Here is a 20,785-nt window from a genome sequence, read left to right on the forward strand (position 1 = left end):
CTAACATTGTACAGAATGCTACAGACTATGGGGACTTTGGAAACTGGACTAAATTTATTTTGCATTATGCTATGTTTAGGTATGGCCTCCATAGACTCATGTGTTTGAACAAACTATGGGGCCCAGGCAGTGGAATGTTATGGTATGTATATGCTTGACCCAGGGAATAGCACCATTAGTGGGTGTGGTCTTGATGGAGTAGGTATGTTGCTGTGGGTGTGGGCTTAAGACCCTCACCCTAGCTGCCTGGAAGTCACTCTTCCACTGGCAGCCCTCAGATGAAGATGTAGAACTCCCAGCTCTACTTGTACTATGCCTGCCTGAATGCTGCCATGCTCCTGCCTTGGTGATAATGGAATGAACCGCTGAACCTGTAAGGTAGCCTTAATTAAATGTGTTCTTTATAAGACCTGCCTTGGTCATGGTGTCTGTTCCCAGCGGTAAAACCCTAACTAAGAGAGTATGTAATTCTGTTAGCATAACTTAGAGAAAATTAGTGTAATATTGAAACAATGCTCATTTTAGTAGAAAAGCACAAATAAAAGTAATGTAGTTCAAAACTGATATGTGGCTACAGAATTATCAAATCTGATATAGATGCTTCGGATAGTGAATGAAATTCATACATGAGAAAAGACGTAAGGATTAATTACTCATGTGCCCAGGTGCTGAAGTAGTAAAAATAGATCTCTTACCTTTATCTTGAACTTCCTTTGAGAAGCGCTCCCTTTCAATGGCTGATTCTCTCTCTATCCGTTCAATTTCTGCCAATGCGTCCAATTCGACTTCGTCATATATCGGCCCCTGCTGTGATACCTGTTGCTGATTCTGTACTACAGAAGTCTGTGGTTGTTTTGTAGCAACTGAAGTGTTCTGTTGTAAAACAGGCACTTGATTTGCTGGAAGGAATGCTGTTTGTTCTTGCTGCGACAAGCATTGAGCAGCATTAAGTGAGCGGTTTACGTCCTGTGGAGTAATGGGTGTTTTTGAAGTCTGTCCTGGATACTGCACATTAAAAGGAATATCATTTTCTGAAACATTGCTATTTTCCATACCAGATAGCATATCCTCTTGCTGGTCCATATCTGACGATCTTACACGAGAAAGTCTTAACGTAAGTTTAGTGGAGTCCTTGGTTGGAGAGCTAATTATATCATACATTGCAGCTTTCTCGTTCTGGTCTTTTTCATCCTTGCCTAATTTCATTTTCTTTTGCTTTTTTTGTTTTCTTTCTGGAGAATCTAGCAAGATATCTGGAGGAACATCTCGAGGTGATGAACAAGGTAAAGACTGAGACTGTAGGATTAAAGGTGGTCTTGATCCTACAAAAACAATTCAGCAGAAATAAACGATTGTGCCACTTCACGTAATAAGTGCTAAAACGGTTAAACTGAATCAATTATTGAGAACCCATCTAATCCAAGGCACTCTGGAACTGCAGCCTGAGCTACACAAGATACCTCACACACCACCACTTCACTTAATTTCTGAGACGAAGACTATGCTATTCCGCTGTCCCTGAACTTCCTAGGAAGTCAACGGTGACTCAGAACTCCAGATATTGCCATCAGGTCTCTGATGCTGAAATCACCCATATAACATCATACCTGATTAATTCTTTTATCTTTAAGAACAGTATTGACAACTCAAGACGGATGATCAAAATGTGAATGCTTCACTCCTTCTTTAAAAGGGGGAACAAGAATACCCTTGGCAGGGAATAGAGAGGCAAAGATTAAAACAGAGACAGAAGGAACACCCATTCAGAGCCTGCCCCACATGTGGCCCATGCATATACAGTCATCCAATTAGACAAGATGGATGAAGCAAAGAAGTGCAGGCAGACAGGAGCTGGATGTAGATCTCTCCTGAGAGACACAGCCAGAATACAGCAAATACAGAGGCGAATGCCAGCAGCAAACCACTGAACTGAGAATAGGACCCCCGTTGAAGGAATCAGAGAAAGAACTGGAAGAGCTTGAAGGGGCTCGAGACCCCTTATGAACAACAATGCCAAGCAACTAGAGCTTCCAGGGACTAAGCCACTACCTAAAGACTATACATGGACTGACCCTGGACTCTGACCTCATAGGTAGCAATGAATATCCTAGTAAGATCACCAGTGGAAGGGGAAGCCCTTGGTCCTGCTAAGACTGAACCCCCAGTGAACGTGATTGTTGGGGAAAGGGCAGCAATGGGGGGAGGGTGGGGAGGGGAACACCCATAAAGAAGGGGAGGGGGAGGGATTAGGGGGATGTTTGCCTGGAAACAGGGAAAGGGAATAATATTCAAAATGTAAATAAGTAATACTCAAGTTAATAAAAAAAAAAAGAGGTAAAAAAAAAAGAACAGTATTGACAATTACTGGAACAATTTGGTAAAAAGGAACATGTTTACAGAAGTTAAGAAAATTTTATAAAGTTAAATAGCTAGCAGGCAAGAAAAGCTAAGGATCAGATTTCTCTGTTTTTACATAGTACTATGCTTTTCTGATTAAAGTTTGTGTGGTAAATAATATATAGCTTAGACTGCAACTATTTACCTTAAAATCAAATTAAAGTGACTGACAACAAAGTAATATTTTAAGACTAGTTGGAAAGCAACCTGATAAAGTAAAGTTTAGGCTTCAGATATGATATTGTTTATGGCATTTCAATTTGAAGTTTTCTACCATTTATTTTATCTATCAACCATCCATTTTCCCTTAAGTGTCAGAAGAAAAGAGGGCTCATTATTTAGATTAACTATCTATTGCTTTGCTATCCCTTCCTGGAAGTCATAAATAACTTCTTCCCTTGACAAGCTGGAATGATAAATGTCTAACAACTGTGATGGCTAAAGAGTTAACCTGACTGTTGTTTTCTGTTTTAGAAGCTGGGTGTTTAAACCCCTCAAAATGTATACATTTACTGAACTAAAATACCATACACTTCAGCTTTCTGTTTTTTTTTTAAATCATTCTTGCATAATTTCACTTTCTTTCTTTTTTTTTCTCTGTAGAGAATCTAGCAAAAAAAAAAAAAAAAAAAGAAAGAAAGAAAGAAAGAAAGAAAGAAAGAGAGAAAGAAACAAAAAATCCGGTATAAAACCTTGAGGAGGAAGGTTCAGGCTCTATTTTATAAAGGACATTTGAGTTGAAACATCATCTGCAAAAAAAAATGTTCTTTACCATATGGGGCAGGATAGTCCTTATTAGAAATTCACAGGGCTAGCCTGAAACTCAGAGATCCACCTGTCTCTGCTCCCAAGTGCTGGATTTCTAGTGATAGAAATCTTGACAAAGGAGTAAAGGAAACAGAGCCCATCGAAATGCATTAAAATTGAAAAAAAGTCAATGAAAAGAGAGGGAGAAAAGTTGGTCCGTGCAATACAGAGTAAGGTCTTTTTCAGCAGGTGGACAGGGGCATCTGATTAAACAGTTCAAACATTTAGGAGAGGTTAAGATAGTTACAACTGTCAAGGGCCACTGGATTTACTAGTGAGAATGAAACTGTATACTCCTAAGAATCCTAAGAATACTAAGAGTTAATTGGGATTTAACAAATACAAATATGAACAGCTTAATAAACCAGAACTGATTTAATATATACTTGATCTAGATCTGCCTGAACTATGAAACACACAGAAGGAAGTTCTAGTTCTAATACCTTTAGGAGTTCCGTCACTTCCAGCAGGAGAACACACGGGCTGCGGAGACCTTAAGGGAAAAGACGCAGCATTCCTCATTGCTGAAGAATCGCCATCCTAAGAATAAAACACATTTTCTATCTTGAATGCTAGAAGATGCTTTACTGAAATCTTAATTAATTACTGACAGGTTAAGTGTTGAAATTCAATAGTATACGTCTTCTGCACTTTCCTGTTTTCTTCATAGTATATCTTAGAAGAATTGAAATTGTATCCAAAAGAATCAACAGCCTGTGCATGGCAATGAGTAAAGAAACCTGCTATCATGAGCACGTTCCATTTGGGGCTGCTTTCTATCAAAGGAGACGTGAAGACTACCCTACGACGCCATAAATATCTTGATCCACAACAGAAAATTTCCCATACTTAGTGAGGAAATATTAAATATGAGGAAGGGGGAAATTGAACATAGGAAAAAAAGATGCTAAATACTAACAAATAAAAGTTTGCCACTTGAGATAATTTTTTTGGTGTAAACACTATTAAATTAGAACTGAAATTAAATCCTGCTCTATGGATTAAGCTTTGTGGGAAACAGGAGGCATGGTGTTCACACCCAGATTCTCAGAATCTAGGTTACTTGTTAAGGCACACTAAATATCCTTCACCTGTGACGTCAAAGTGCTGGGCTACAGAACAGATATCAGCCATTACCACAGTCATAACTAGCATGTTACATACATCACTACTTAGCCTGTGCACCATGTGTAGGTAGTCGTCACTTGAGCCATGTCTAGGGTTATCAGCATGATGATTAGCTGAGTTGCCAGATAATGGACCAGAAACTTTGTTATCGTGGATGTTTCTCAAGCCACCGGCAACAATAGGACTTGATACCGATGCTGGAATAAAAATTTTTAAAAATATAAAAATTAACTAGAGAAATTCTTAGAAATCAATTACAAGAATATTTTACACATACAGAAGTTATATAAAGAATATAATGAACACTTATGCATTGATCCTTGGCAATATAGCAAAAATGAAGCCTGCGTAGGCTACTTAAGAACCTGCTTCAACAAACCAAAACCGAAACCACACACACTGACTACAAATCTTGATACTGTGAGAGATGTGATTTCAGATCCATTTGTAAAGAGTTGTAACGCCATAGACATGTGGAAAACTATATTTGTGTTTTCTTACTTTCCTCTCTCTCTCTCTCTTTCACAGGGAGAATGGTTTAGCTTCTGGTCACTCTATTTCTGCATGCATATTTTTATACTTTTACTGTAAGTAAACATATTCTAAATAATATGTAAGTACTGTTTTGAATACAGTGCTCCAAATTGTCTGTTTATAAATCCCTTTATAACTGATATTTCTTCTTCTTCTTTCAAGCATATTTCATGTGACCCAGGATGGCCTCAAACTTGCTATGTAGCTGAGGATTTTCTTGAGTTTCTGGTGTTCATTCCTTTATCACCTGACTGCTGAAATTCCAAAATTGTGCCACCTAGTTTTATGCAGGGCTTAAAAAAAATCCAGAGCTTCATGAATTTTAGGCATAAAACTTGCTTTTTAATTAGGCATTATGCTATGGTTTTTCCATTTTGACATACGCAGTCTTAAGTTCATTTGTTTTAAATGATTATGTAAATTCTGCTGTATAATGTACTCGATGTATTTACTCATTTTTATGTGACAATGGTTAGATTATTATAAATAATATATCATAACAGTAGGTGTCACTGCTTATGATATACACATGAGGTATTTTTTAAGTGTACCTATAACTTAATACTTAGACCAGCAAATAAGATTACTAGTTACAAACATTTGTAAGTCTTTCTGAATACAAATTACTCAAGTTCCTTAATTCATCAGTAGTAAGTGAAAACTCTCACTGCCTTATATACTTACCTACAATTTTTGTTACTCTGAGGGTAAAAAAATATCGATAGTTATTTTAGTTTACATTTCTTAATTTGTAGCAAAGCCAAGATTCTTTCAGATATATTGTCACTCATATTCCCTGGTTACCAAAGTTATAAAAAAAAGTTTTCTATACCTTTTTGAAAAGTTTTAAAAAAAAATGTATTTTAAGTATATTGTAGGGAAATGACCCAAATGAGCTTTCTTTCCAACTGTCACAGCAGTTAAGTAATATTCCCCATTATAACACACTGTCATATACTATACAGTATAAGTATATATGATTCCCATTAAAATGTATATACTTATCTGTGTCTGTACTTAATAGGACAACTTTGTTTCCTGTTAGATTGAGCTATACAATGCTACTTTAAAAAAATTATCTTATCCAAAAACAGAGGCCAGCTGAATGTTATAATGTATGCTTTTAATCCCAGAACTCAGAGGCAGAGGCAGAGGCAGAGGCAGAGGCAGAGGCAGAGGCAGAGGCAGGATCTTGTGAGTTAGAGGTCAGTCTGGTCTACATAATGAGTTCCAGGACAGCTATGGCTACCAAGAGAGACCCTGTCTGCACTTCCACCTCTTAAAACAAAACAACCTGTCCAAAGAAAAGAAAACAAAACAGAATGAAACACCTACAAACAGGATGTGCATTTGAAATTAAGCAAAGAGGGTATATAGGAGGGTTTACAGGGGGAAAAGGGAAGGAGAAAATGATGTAATCATACAATAAAAAAGAAGGAAAGGAAGGAGAAAGGAAGAAAGAAAGAAAAGAAGTCCTGTATATTCTTAGACTTTGATTCTTTCATACAAAATTTTAGAAGTTGCTTAGGTTTCACAATACAGTTTGCTTTGAATTTTTGGTAATGCTATACTGAGTTTATAGATTTGAAAAAATAATCTTTACCTTGATATCTTTGTCTATGAGGGCAGCACAATATCATACTTTATCATGTTGTTAACAAAGGTCACATACCTTTCACTTATAGGCATCTTGCAAGTTTTCTTAAGGAGTGCTAATGATATTCAAAATCTGTAGCTTTAATTGCTTATTGTTATATGAAATACGTTAATTTCATTTCTAATAATATATTCAGGGACTATAAAGAATTATTTTTTTCTGAATATAACAACTTTCCTGTAGCTTCTTTTGAATTTTCACCAAGATAGTTTGTCCTAGCTGGTTCTGTGTGTCAACTTGACACACTGGGTTATCACAGAGAAAGGAGGCTCCCTTGAGGAAATGCCTCCATGAGGCCCACCTGTAAGACCCTAGTGATTAAGGGTTGGAGGGCCTTTTGTGGGTGGTGCCATCCCTGGTAGTCCTGGGCTTTATAGGAGAGCAAGCTGAGCAAGCCAGGGGAAGCAAGCCAGTAAGTAACATCTCTCTATGGCTTCTGCATTGGCTTCTGCATTGGCTTCTGCTTCCTGCCCTGTGTGAGTTCCAGTCCTGACTTTCTTTGGTGAAGGAATCCTTTCTTTCCCAACTTGCTTCTTGGTCATGATGTTTGTGCAGAAATAGAAACCTGGACTAGGATACAGTTCTATACCCAAAGTGACATTTTAGTTCTTCCTTTCACATGCACATATATGTACATGTATATATCCACACATATATGTTAGACATGCAGAGAGATCATATACTTCTCTCTGTTACCCATTGCTCACTAAGTTATGGTAGGGACTACAGGTACTCATGTCTGATACAAGATTTAGAGAAAAAATATTTCTAAGTTGTCACCACCTTTAGCAGTATAAAGCTGTATCAACCTATTATCATTCAGCAATGTGATTTCAATAATAAATTAAATAGAATGTTCTTTTTGGCCCCTAAAAGGAGCTTACACGATCTCTCTTTTCCCCCTCAATTTGAATTGGAATAATTATAGACTCTTAAGCATTCCAACAATTCTGAAAATACACCCAATCTTGACATAAAGGTTGGTAACAGCAATTGTCTTCAGGAACATGTTTTTAACAGGCTCAACCTCTTTCTCATCATTTTCTCTTTCACTCACCTGATTTTGGAATTCAGAATATAATTTTGTAAAATAAGGTAGGAAAGTAAAGATGTGTTTCTTTTTGATAAAATGGTTAAAGACCTAAGTAACTTCATTAAATGTTCTGTAAATATGATAAGAATGGTGTTTTACCTCTTAACCACTTTTAAGAAAGTTTTCACCTACCAAGTGAGGTAAATAATTTATAAACTATGCAAATTGCTCTCTAGAAAAGCTGTATAAACTTTTATCCTTATTAAGAATGTAAAACATTTACCAATTTGATACAAATTTTATTTCAATTTATACTATATCTGTTTACCTATTACTTCAAGTTAATCATTATTTTAAATATCTGTAATACCTTTTTGTGTCTGATTATGTAATTTAAACACGCAGTAACAATATATTGTGTGTATATATGTGCTCCAAGAGTTTTTCTCAATATGCACTTATGTACTTACATAGTAACATGTTCTCAGAAAAAATTAATCTCTTGTTTTCTTGTAAAGTTAATCTCTTGTTTTCTAATCCAGATATTCAATCAGAAACCAGTTTATCTCATTCTCAAACATAATAGTTTGTATTTTTGTTGTATAATTCATAAAAATGTAGTTTATCTATTTAGAGCATTTTGTTCTAAGTGATCCAGTAATATAGGTATAATTTCAAAATTAATAGACTACGACAAAGATGACTAAATAAGACATTCTTACAAATTTATTTTAAGGTGTCATCTTTTGAATGAAAATTAAAACTATTACAGTATTCTGATAATCAGTATTAAAAATCTTAAAAACAGATGATCTGTTTAAGATAATGAAAAATAGGTTATTTGTAGTATCAACCCAGAATATTTAGTAATTACAAAGTAAAATAAATATTATATATGTTATATATTATATATTTATATATAGGGCCCTGTGTAGTTCCAGATGTGATACATGACAAAGTATACATTACTTATAGAATGTTCTTGCAGAACTACATATAACAAATCCTTTAAAACGTATTTCTAGCTGATAGAAAACATAAGGAATATGAGAACAAATTGGGCCATGTTATGGAAAAGCAGTGAAGTCTAGATATGAGATTTATTTCACAAAATCAGTAGAGACTGCTACGTTCCACCACCCATAAATAAGGAGTTGCACAGTCTGGCAATCCACCTACTCAGGAGGAAGGCAAGTTCAAAGCTTGATTGGGAAACAGAACAAGTTTCCTGCCAATTTGGGTTGCTTAGTTCTGTTTCAAAATAACAAACAACAACAACAACAACAAAAGACTGGAACTCTAGCTCAGTGGTGGAGTGTTTGCTCAGCACACATGAGGTCATATACTGAACCAGCAGTATCACAGGAAACAAAGCAAAATTAGTACATGGAAGGAAAAGGGCGCTGAACCTGCTTTACACCGAGAGCTGACAGAGCCGGGCGCTGTCCAGCAACTGTTGATCCTGCACCCAAGACACTATGGTGGGAAACTCAGGGTTTTGAGGCCAGCCCGACCTACACTTTAACAAGTTGTGTCAAAGGGGGAAAATGCAAGAAAGAAAAAAAAAAACTAAAAACAAACAAACCAAAAGAAATACAACATTCAAGAAACTCGATTATATCTTGAAAAAAATATGACAAATAAAGCTGGTGAGGTTGAAATATACTGTGTATTAAATATTAGAAATTAATTTCTTATAAGTAAAATAATCTAGTGAACACTGATTTAAAAGGAAAAAATCGACAGGTAGCGGTTGCACACCTTTAACCCCAGCACTTGGGAGTCAGAGGCAGGTGAATGAATCTGAGAGTTTGAGGTTAGTCTAGTTTACAGAATGAGTTCTAGGACAGCCAAGGCTATGTAGAGAAATCCTGTCTTGACAGACAGACAAACAAACAAACAAACAAACAAACAAAAAACCAACCAAAAAAGAAAGAAAGAAAAATCTTTCTTAGAAAATGCTGAAGGGGCTCATTGGGCATGGTGAATTTTTTCTGCATTGTTTAATGTTTTCAATGTTATGTTTCTCATACTTTAAATTTCTCTATCTCCAATTCTTTTCTGATATACCATGTATTCTGTGTTGAGTGATATCTAGGGAGTGCTGTCCCCTTAACGATGTTTTTTAGTTTCTCTGGTGCCTGAACATTCTCGGGAATAACTCATTACTAAATTGGGCCTTAAACTATATTTTTCATTTGATTCATTTTGAAAAATGAATCTGTTTTGCTCAACATGGGGGAGTTTCTAGCGCTCAGCGTCATCTGAGTATTAGCACAAAATGATGTGCTTTCCTACCCACACTCCCATCTACATGGCTGTTTATATGTTAGAAGTTCTCTTTGGGCTTTTGTCCTCTGACCTACTACTTTTATGGGAAACAAAACCAAAGATGTTTGTCCTTTATCTTTTCTTGAAAAGTTATGCTTTTAAATACTTAAAGTGTATGAGAATTTGTACTGTTAATAGATTATTTAGTCGTCATGAGACAGTATAATCTTTAAAAGATAAAAGATCCCTGAAGCAAGAATTATCCTGCTGGGCTAGAGAGATGGCTCCGTGGTTAAGATTATTAGCTGCTCTTGCAGAGGACCTGGGTTCAATTCCTGGCACCTACATGGCAGCTCATAACCATCTATAACTCCAGTTCCATGGGAATCTGATGCCCCTTTCTGGCTTCTGTGGTCTCTGTACTCATATGGTGCACAGATACAGAGATAAGCCAAACAGACAATAAAATGAATCACTTAAAAAAAAAAAGATATAAACATATGAGATTGATCACTGGCAATAAACTGAAATTAGTAATCCAATTCAGAAAATTTTGTACCAAAACCTAATTTTAACTATAAAATAAATACCTACCTAAAAGGTTTTCATCATATATATATAATTTAAATTCTACTGTAAGAAACTCAATTAAAAGAAGACTCCTTGATTTCATATCAAAATATAACTACATAGTAACCTAATCAAAGTCCCAAAGACAAGGCTCTATTTACCCCAATGATAAATCACTGAAAAATAAATGTAATGTGTTTAAAACGATTTAAGCCACAGATAATTGACAATGTGCACAAAATATTATTTTAGTTTATGATGAAAATATTTTTAAAATTAACATGCTTGGAATTATAGTTATTAGATAAATTCAATAGTTGCTGTAATAATTTAGGAGATAATGACTTTCTTACCTTGTTGCATCTGTGGATGTGTGGTGTAGCTTGAAGGATGGGAATATGGCATGTATCCTGCAGGACTCTGTGGGGCATATGGACTAGGCACTGGGCTATTTTGTTGTGGCATAAATCTGTTCCCAGAGCTTGTCTGTGGTGGCACAAACCGGCTAGAACCCCAAACACAAATGAAGTATATCAGGAAAAGAAATCAACAGCCTACTTCTTAAAATTTAAATGTGACAAAATTCTTTGAAGTCCAATTTATATATAATAAAATCTATACAAACAGAAAAACAGCAAAATAGCACATATATATTAACATTCATAACAATAGAGTCACATCAAATAATTAAAAATTTACTTAACTACATAAAAACCACCATTCTATTTAGGAATACTAATCTATGTCTCTTCAAATAAACTTTTGTTATTTATAGCAAACTGACATCAAACATGATACTTGTGTGTGTGTGTGTGTGTGTGTATGTATGTGTGTGTGTGTGTGGTGGCAGTGCTACTGGGAATTAACCCATTAAACCAAGGCCTTTGTGCATGTTAGGCAAGCACTCTGCCTAGGAACCACATTACCACAAACACATCATTTATTTTATTAAACTCGTTTCCTATGTAAAGCTCCTTTAGTTAGTAATCATAGGAATACCACATGCAACAATTTTAGGTGATTGTTCATTATGACTAGTAAGAACAGAATTACTTATTTATATGATTCATGAATACGTAAATGCATGTTGACATTCACAGAAGCATATTCATTCACCCCAGAACATACACAGAGTATGTGCTCACCTGGAGGGGCTGTGTGAGATAGTGGTTTGTTGGTAGTTGGAAGATGCAGGACTACTGTGCATGGAATTCTGAGAAAGTTTATACTGAGACATCATCATTCCTGCTCAAAAGATAAAAACATTAAATATTATCTTCTTTTTACTATAAAGACTCGTTACTTTAAAAATGTTTAAACGTTCCGTTCTTCCAGAATGGTTTTGTTTGGGGGAAGCAATATATAGCTACTAGGAAAACTAAATTTCAAGCACAATCAATTTTATAAACACACACTTTTAATTCCATTAGTCTAGTACTGAAAATGCGATGATGTTAATGATGCTAATGCATGCCAGGTCCCCCTGGGGGCCAGGACCCTGCATTCACTGAAACACAGTTACAGAGTTACAGCAATCACGTGGGTGCTGGGAACCACATATGGATTATCTGTAAAAGCAGCAAGTGTTGTTAACCACAATGCTGCATCTCCAGCTGGACTGATTCACAGATGCTATTTTATAATAAAGAAGCAGCAGAAAAATTCAGTTAATTAAATCAGAGAGAAAATTTGCAACTAACCCTGAATTTTCTTATGACTTTCTGGGAACTGTAATCAATAAATTAATATTCCTAAACTTCATGTCTTGCTGTTGATATGAAAAGTACCTTTTATCAGAAATATTCAAACAGAAGGCATATATGTTTATTTGCCAGTAATAATACAGAAGAGATAATAGTTCCACAGTCAGTATCAGAATGAGATTAGGGCTCAAGACCAACCACCTCAAAGACAATCACTAAAAATGTGAATTAAAAAATTCAACACAAAATAGCTTTATTTCATAACTTAATAATACCCAACCCCCTCATTTACATTTAGCAACAGAAAGTTATCAATTTAAGGATGGGAGACGGCTCTGTTGGGGAAGTACGTGTTCTGCTGCATAAATATGAAGGGCTTGAGTTTGGAACCCCAGAATGGACAAAATCCATAAAATGCTGGCTGTGGCCAAACACTTAGACCCCTAGTCCTGGGGTAGGGTTACAGTACAAGGGGGTGGAGACAGGTGAGTTCCTGAAATGTGGTAACCAGCTGGCCTGGGCTAGCTGATGAGCTTCAAGTTCAGGTAGAGATTCTGTCTCTAAATGTGAACAATGCAGAGTGATCATCATGATACACACACGTGCATTCCCACATAGGTGCACACCCACAAGACAACACACCTCCACACAAATAAACCTTTAAAAATATAAGCTTTTCTTATGAAAAATGCTTTTAACAATGACTACTATTAACAAATTACTTTAAAATTTCTATTTTATCTTTTCACAAAACAGGATATATAGAGATATACAGTAATCATACGCTTTAGCTAAAACTGTATACAGAATTAAACACATGTAACTTAAGATGAGTTCTGTAAAACTTATTACTGTGACTTTCTATCTAAATTCATACTCAAAAATATAGATTACAAAAATGTAATACTGGTATCTTTGGATGATTTCATTTATCCAAAATTGTATTTATATTCTCCTGAACTTATTAATTCTTTTAGGTCTTCTTTTAAATTTTTATTTACATTATTTAAAAAAATAGTTTATGCATGTGTTTTCGTGTGTGTGTTATAAACATCTGACTGCAGCTGCCTGTAGAAGTCAGTAGAAGGGTATTAGATCCCTTAGAAATGGAGTCATAAATATCTAAGGTAGGAAATAAAGAGTAGTATATGTCTTTAATTAACCCCTGAGCCATTTCTCCAGTCTCCTACTTCTGTAACCGGCTAACGTGATATTCTTTTAACTCCAGCGCTTTCAGAGCACACAGCTTTATTTCCTTTCACTACTGCTATTGTCTTCTAACTGTACTCCAGTCTAGTGGGTTCTAGGTTCAATGCCCAGCACCCACAGGGCAGCTCACAACTGTCCCTAACTCCAGTTCCAGGGGATCTGAAACCCTCACATAGGCATACACAGAGACAAAACACCAATGCACACGAAATAAAAACAAATTTAAAAAAATTAATGTAAGATTTCAAACCTTCAATGGTTTTCTAAAAGCAACATTCTAAAGTTCATTTAATACATTTCAAAATACCTTTAAAAAAAACTTTCAAAGTTTTGTTTAAGTACATATTAAACCACGTAATAGTCTCCTTCTCACTCTTTGCTTGATTTAAAATATGAACAGACATTTGTAAGTGAGAAACCAGCTAGTTAAAGAAACCAAACTTAATCACATGTAAAACAAGTTCTCACAAACATGGGCTGTAAGAGAGAACTCACCACTCTGTACATATCTGTTCTGCATGCTTTTCTCCCTGAAAACGTTAGGACTCCTTGCCAGGACGGCCTGCAACAGGACTGGTATATCGCCTTCGGGATCATCACTGCCAAGGTTATCTTTCAGTTCTCTGGCATTGAAGAAAAAAAGAAGTTTAACCATGCTTGATTCCTTAAGAAGATTTACAGACTAAAAACGTGTGACTTCAGTAGGCCCAAGGTACACTTTCGAAGATGCAATCTCCAGAAGAAATGAAATTATCAAGGAATTCCTACACATCACCTGACACTTTATTTTTCTAGGGGATGGGGAAAGGGATGCTGGAATCAAATTTTATGGAACTACGAGTTTATTTAAAAATATTCATGTTAATTTTAGGAAAGCAAACAAGCAGAGTTTATTACATACTACTAATTAATGCAAACCACACAAGTGAGTGATGTTTAACTGCTATTTGACTTAGAATATATTGATTTTTCCTCATTCTGAACTCGAGTGACTGTCACAGACCTGTTCTTTCTTCCAATGAAATACGCAGCGTTGCCATACTAAGCGAAGACATACAGGTTATCTTATATAGGTAATCATCTAAATAATTAGCAAATTAGACATTCCTGTTTGGAAAAACAGTGTCTTCAATTTTACATTCTCAATCTGAATACTATGCCCAAACCTGCCTAGCTTCTGAGATCAGAAGGCATGGAGTATTCGTGCTGACATAGTAGTAGGCCCTACTTTCTCAATATCACTTTTCTCTGCACTGCTTCAACATGGTAGCAGCTGACAATTGACGTCTGACACCCACGCTCACTCACCCCGGTGCATGCATGCACAGAAACTAACTAGACCTAACAGTAAAGACCTAAAAGATAACATCCAAACAGCAGGGATCAATAAATTCGAGGGAATAATCTTAAAGAAACTTCCTATAAAATATATCCTGATTTTTCTGTGCCTTTTTCCTACCTCTTTAAATATTCAGAAAAAAAAAAACAGCTGGTGTGTACAGACAAAAGCAACTGTGTAGTAAGTATCTAGACAGTGAAATTTCTAGAGGGATTAAAATATGAACATTGTACTTCCTTCTGGTTGTAAACAATCAATTCTTAGTTCCTCCATCAGAAAAGCCACATTTAATAAGTAGTTCAACTGAGTCAATATGAGAATTGCCCCCTCAAATATGTACTGTACCTAATATGGTTCATCTTTTTTCTAAGTAATGAATCTTTAATTTTGAAAAATTAATAAAGAATAGAAGAATATATAAATACTATTTAATAGTAGGTTATAATGGGATAAAAGTGATAGATCTTATTTGGGAAAAATTTATTATCTATATATGTGATGTGCACGTGTGCATGTCTTGACACAGATGTGGAGGTCAGAGGAAAACGTGTTAGTTCTTGATCTTCCCCTTTATGTGTAGTCTGGAAACTGAACTCAGGTCCTCAGGCTTGAGTAGCATGCATTTTATCCACTGAGCCATCTCCCTGGACCCAGATTTTATTTTTAAGTATTTTTTTTGTGTTGTTAGGCCTGATAACAGCTTAAGCTTAAGTTAAGCTTAAGTATGCATTGCTTTTGTGGCAACAAACATAATAAATGCACTCTTATTGTTTAGCTCAATATTATTTTTAAAAGTCTACTATAAGAAAAAACACACCTATGCTCAAATGAAAACGAATTTTACTTTCCATGGAGTTAAATTTTGAGTTCTTGTTATACTCAGCATATTCCTATGTCTAGAAATTTTAATTACTCCGACAATATTAGAAGAGGGGAGATAAGTTTTATGAGCACATTTAAATCTCTGTGCAGATGAGATCAAGATCATTTCCACAAGTGGAAAAGATCTGCAAAGACACAAATTGACTATGGCCTACTTAAAACACTTTAATGTCACCTTAAAATTGGTTATACTCCCACTTGGTGACGGACATTTTCTTGTCTTTCTTTTGTGAGACAAAGTTTCACTAAGTAGCTTTAGTAGCTCTGTAACTGGTTAGGTAGAGTAGGCTGACCTAGGATTGATAGGGATCTGCCAGCTTCTGCTTCCTGAGTGCTAGGATTAGCGGCATGTGTCACCAACTACTGGACGGACAGTATGAACTCTAGTCCTTGGGTGGTTGAGGCAAGAGAAGGACAGCGGGGCTTAGGCCAGGCTGGGCTGTAAGGTGAGGCTATAGCTTTGCTAGCAATGTATAACCAGCATGCATGAAACTGTGCACCTGACTCCCAGCACCACAGAAACTTAGCGCGGTGGCGCACAGTAATACCAGCACACAAGGGCTGGTAGCGGAAGAGAAGCTCCAGAACCTCACCAGCTGCACAGCAAGGTCAGGGCCAGCCTGGGACACCTGTCATGAACAACAACAGAGCCAGACACACAGAACCCACAAAAGCATGAATCTGAAAATTTTGGAAATAACTTAAAAGTTAACACTGATCTCTCTTTGAAAGACCAAACCATTTTACTGTTAGGATGTAAAGTTGATTGTACTTACATGTGATCTGTTGATACCTGGTTGAGACTATGGACAAGCTGTGAAACCAAATTGTCATCCCTACAGGCCAAAAGGCAGTTCACCTCTTCTGCTATCCGGGAGTTGAAGAGGAGGCTCTTTGTAGTTGTAGCAGGTAAAGGAGATGGGAGAGGCAGCTGGTTCAGGACTACACAGAGTAAAAGCTGAATATTAGAATTAACTGACTGCAAGAGGCCTTTAGTACACATCCATGTTTATGTAAATCCTAAGACTGCAAAGAAGCTGTACATGTCATGACTGAGGACTGAAAAACATTACCTTCACTCCTAAAATATCTCAATCAGCTCAAGAAACCACTCCTCCCAAAACATGAGGGCCAGTACAGACTGTATTACTAGGCATTACTTAGCTCCTTTATAGTCGTGCTCTAATTTTCATTTAAAAATTGTTTTCATTAACTAAATAAAACATAACTTTGAGATATAAGGTTAGAAAGTAGCTTATCTACAAGATGGATCAGATCAGTAGCACTGTTAGGCAAATAAATCAAAAACAATACCTGACTCTACATTACACCGATAGGCAATACATCTTTTAAAAGCTTAAGCATATAGAAACAAACAGCTCACAGTAGTAGAATACTCAGAGTTCAACATTCCTAAAGAACAATAAGAAATTCTTGTCATAAATTCCTAAATAATTCTTTTTCCCCCATCCTACTGTAAACAGCAAAGAAATAAGAAAAAAAAAATGAGTATTTTGTGGCTTAAATCCCACTAATGTAGTAGACTTAATGGGAATTGTTTATTTGCCCAAGGGTTAAGAAACCCAACTAAAATATAGGTTTCATGTTTTGGGGTTAATTTTTAATAGATTCCATTGTATAATTACCAATTGCTCATGGCTTGGTTTTATTAATAAAACCACAAAATAATCAACTGTTGCTTCATAAAGTTTACCAGGAAGATAAGCATTAAAAATGTGTATAGCAGAGGTAAAAGGCAGAAAAAAAAAAAGGGAAGTCTGGCAGCATATATAATTCTGCATCCATACGTGTTGTGTTTTTGCCTCACAACGTGTAAAAAAAGACTAAAGCATGTCTCACAGTGTTCCTGCAGAGTTAGGATAATCCAACCACCTACTTTCCAGTGATACAAGTTTATACTTAACTGAAAATCCACAGAAACAAAACCCAGAGAGGAATTCTCAGCCCAGCTCAACAGTTCTGGAAGCTATATAAGTTATTTTTCATAGATTACAAAGTTCCATATCTAACAATGCTACAGAAAAGTCTTTATGTGTTTATTTGTTTGTTTTTCCTTTTCTACGCTCTAGTCCTACACTAGAGGAGGATGACCCAGGGACAGACACTGGGGCAGGTGCTGTGCCATTACCCAAGGAAAAGAACAGTTATAAGTATCTACCAAAATACGAACCCTTAAATGCTGTATTAACTAAGTTTCTAAGTACTGACAATAATTTTTAATACCTTAGTGTTCAGAGTAAAGTGGACTCTCATATGAATGACATGTCATCTGAACAAATTTTAACAGATAATTCAACCTGATAGTAAACAAATCAGCACCACTAGAATTTAGGTAATGTGGGCTATCAAATTCTCATTTGTGGAGGACAATTTCAGGTATGTTTTGTAAATGCTTTCTAAAAAAAGACCTTATTCTTGATTCTTTTTTTTTTTTTTCCTTTTTTTCGGAGCTGGGGACCGAACCCAGGGCCTTGCGCTTGCTAGGCAAACGCTTTACCACTGAGCTAAATCCCCAACCCCTTATTCTTGATTCTTAAGCCATGTTTCTTTATTTAGTTTTAGCAGCTCTTAAAGGTTTGTATCATTTTTCTAAGTTCTTTATTTATTTTTAATGAGGTCTTTAAAAATTACTACACTGGGGCTGGGGATTTAGCTCAGTGGTTAGAGCGCTTACCTAGGAAGCGCAAGGCCCTGGGTTCGGCCCCCAGCTCCGGAAAAAAAAAAAAAAAAAAAAGAACCAAAAAAAAAAAAAAAATTACTACACTATCATTTGTTTAGGAATCCAAAGAAGGATGAAGAAATTAAATTTATGTATTACGTGGAAACATTAATTTTTCTACTCCCATACGCATATATATTTTTCTGTTATATATGATATTAAAGGTAATTTTGTATCTCTAAAAATGACTGTTAGCAAAGAACAGAACTTAAATTAGATAGATTATCCATACTTACGGTCCGTAAGACTAGCGATCCCCGCAAGAGTAGTTATGGGGACATGGGGCATATCCCCATTCATCCTGAAGTTCTGGAATGGTGTTGCCTGTGAAGTATTTAGTTCAGGTGCCAGCTGTCATCACTTTCCATTTCCCAAACTCTGCAACACACACACAAAGAAAACCACATAATCACTGTGACACTATGTCAAACATATGAGTAGCAGAGGGATGCTTGATCATTTAGGAACAAAAACTGTAGCTTCTGTTTGTTCAATGTGTCTAACCAGTCACTTACAAATAGCACGTGCCAGACACTAAACAATGCAAAATGATTTGTAGACATTAAAGTCCAGGCCTCACAACAACAACCCAGGTACAGCAGAGTACTACTCTTTCCTACATTTTACTAACGAGAAAATTACAGTGAGTTTAAACAACTACTGGAGCTGTAATTTAAATGCCATAATCTGGCTCCAGAATCTGTTTCTTACCTTCTGGTAGATATACTGCCAGAGCAGGGTACTCTTTCCAAACTCTAAATACAATAAAACTTCTACTTAATAATCTGGCTTAAATTTCTTGTCTAGGTCCCTTTTCACTCTCTTAAATAGACTTTACCCTCCTGCCAAGACTATCTCATCAGATTCTTTTGGATCCTTGTGATTTGCTCTGTGAGACTTTTATTCGACTTTATTCTAAATCCTACTATTCAAGAACACTTTCACTCCACAGCCATTTTACCTTAGGATAACTGAATTTATGACATTTATTGGCCCAATATTTCCTTGATACATCACTATATATTCCTTTGTGACACACTTGATGTGTCCCGCCATTTGTACTTTTTTACTATTTGTTCACTTAGTGCCCCACATGTATTGTTGTATGCCTGTTATGACTGATATGTGTGCAGATCAGAATATACTCTGCAGAAGTAAAGTAGGCTCTTCCTTCCATCGTGAGGCTGGGGGTTGGTGCTTTGCCTTACTGAGCCATCTCACCTGTCCATCTCCCCCAGTTTCTTAAAGCATGGTCTCACTCCCAGATAGCCTCAAATTTGTGATTCTTCTGCCTATACTCTCAGGTTCTTGATTACAGTCAGGTACCAAGTCATGTGTAGCGTGTTTCCTATCATTCTTACAAGATTACTTAACTTTCATCCCTAAGTCTTTCTAACTGACTGCATGTTACTAATAAAAAAAAAAATCAATCATATAATCAGTATGAACAACATAAATAGGGAAAAGCATACATTAGTGTTCTCTCTCACTTCTTTTGTATGAATGTGTGTGTATGTATGTTTACCATGAAATGTCTGCTCGCAGAGGTCGGTCAGAAGAGGGTGTTGAATCAGAACCTGAACTACAAATGGTTGTGAGCCACCATGTGAGTCCTAGGAGCTAAACCCGAGTCCTCTGAAAGAACAGCAAATGCTCTTACTGCTGAGCTATGTCCCGATTTTTATTGCTTTTCAAATAACTTAATTGATTCAAATATTTAGTATTTATAATAAAATTCATCCCCTTTCTCTAAAAAAAGTATGTACATAAAAGATAACCTGAAAAACTGAACATTTCCCCCTTTCAATGTCCCCAGATTTTATCTGTTTCAATTTATGGCATCAGTAATATTTTTGTATGGAAGATAACATAACATTTCAATAATCTGTGCATTAGTTAAAACAAGCTTTTATTAAACTGCTTTGTATATGCTACATCAATTGCAATGCAAACAAGAAACCTACGTTGTTTTGTCTTTATTATATTTTATTATTAATATTGTTTTGGGTTTTTTGTTTGTTCGTTCGTTTGTTTTTTCAGTGCTGGGAACTGAAGCCTGGACCTCAATCAAGCCTCTATCACTGAGGAGAATCTGAGTTCCAATGAAGTCCCTGGACTCACACAGTAGGAGGAGAGATCTGAGTCCATGTCATTCTGACATGGGCACACATTGACACTCCCACCAAAAATATTTTTGTAAGTAGATATGCAGTACTAAGAATCTTTCCCCAGGTTTTAAATTAAAAACATAGGCAGACAAGTTACATAAAATATAGATGTATGTCTTGTCAGTTCCAGAGTAAACATCCATAGGACCATCCAACTCTTTCTAAAGGCAACAGCTATCCTGTCTTGTAATCTTTCCTTATCTTCTTCAATAATTTACACACACACACACACACACACACACACACACACACACACACACACACACATTAGTGGGCAGCTAAGTAACAACACACACACACACCTTTCCTTGATTGTCAACTAACAAAAATTTGTGGGTAGAAACCTA

General features: G+C 36.0%; 1 protein-coding gene across 7 annotated transcripts in view; it reads right to left on the reverse strand.

Moving 5' to 3' along the window:
- Nipbl (NIPBL, cohesin loading factor) overlaps positions 1 to 20,785 on the reverse strand; it is a 188,166-nt gene that overhangs the window by 72,719 nt on the left and 94,662 nt on the right. For 6 of the 7 annotated variants that reach the window (XR_010063589.1, NM_001427697.1, NM_001427698.1 and 3 more), the window contains 8 exons: positions 18,507 to 18,648; positions 16,307 to 16,472; positions 13,805 to 13,932; positions 11,543 to 11,642; positions 10,751 to 10,902; positions 4,369 to 4,529; positions 3,648 to 3,744; positions 696 to 1,322 (listed from right to left, as the gene is read on the reverse strand). Coding sequence is in view for 6 of the 7 variants with exons in the window: in NM_001427697.1 (NP_001414626.1) it covers positions 696 to 1,322; positions 3,648 to 3,744; positions 4,369 to 4,529; positions 10,751 to 10,902; positions 11,543 to 11,642; positions 13,805 to 13,932; positions 16,307 to 16,472; positions 18,507 to 18,570 (1,495 nt within the window). In the remaining variant the exon portion in view is untranslated. Of the gene's footprint in view, positions 1 to 695; positions 1,323 to 3,647; positions 3,745 to 4,368; positions 4,530 to 10,750; positions 10,903 to 11,542; positions 11,643 to 13,804; positions 13,933 to 16,306; positions 16,473 to 16,844; positions 16,958 to 18,506; positions 18,649 to 20,785 lie in introns of those variants that run through there. The other variant, XM_039103540.2, reaches the window with a different exon arrangement.

This window comes from Rattus norvegicus, chromosome 2 (genome assembly GCF_036323735.1).
Source record: "Rattus norvegicus strain BN/NHsdMcwi chromosome 2, GRCr8, whole genome shotgun sequence".
Taxonomy (NCBI): domain Eukaryota; kingdom Metazoa; phylum Chordata; class Mammalia; order Rodentia; family Muridae; genus Rattus; species Rattus norvegicus.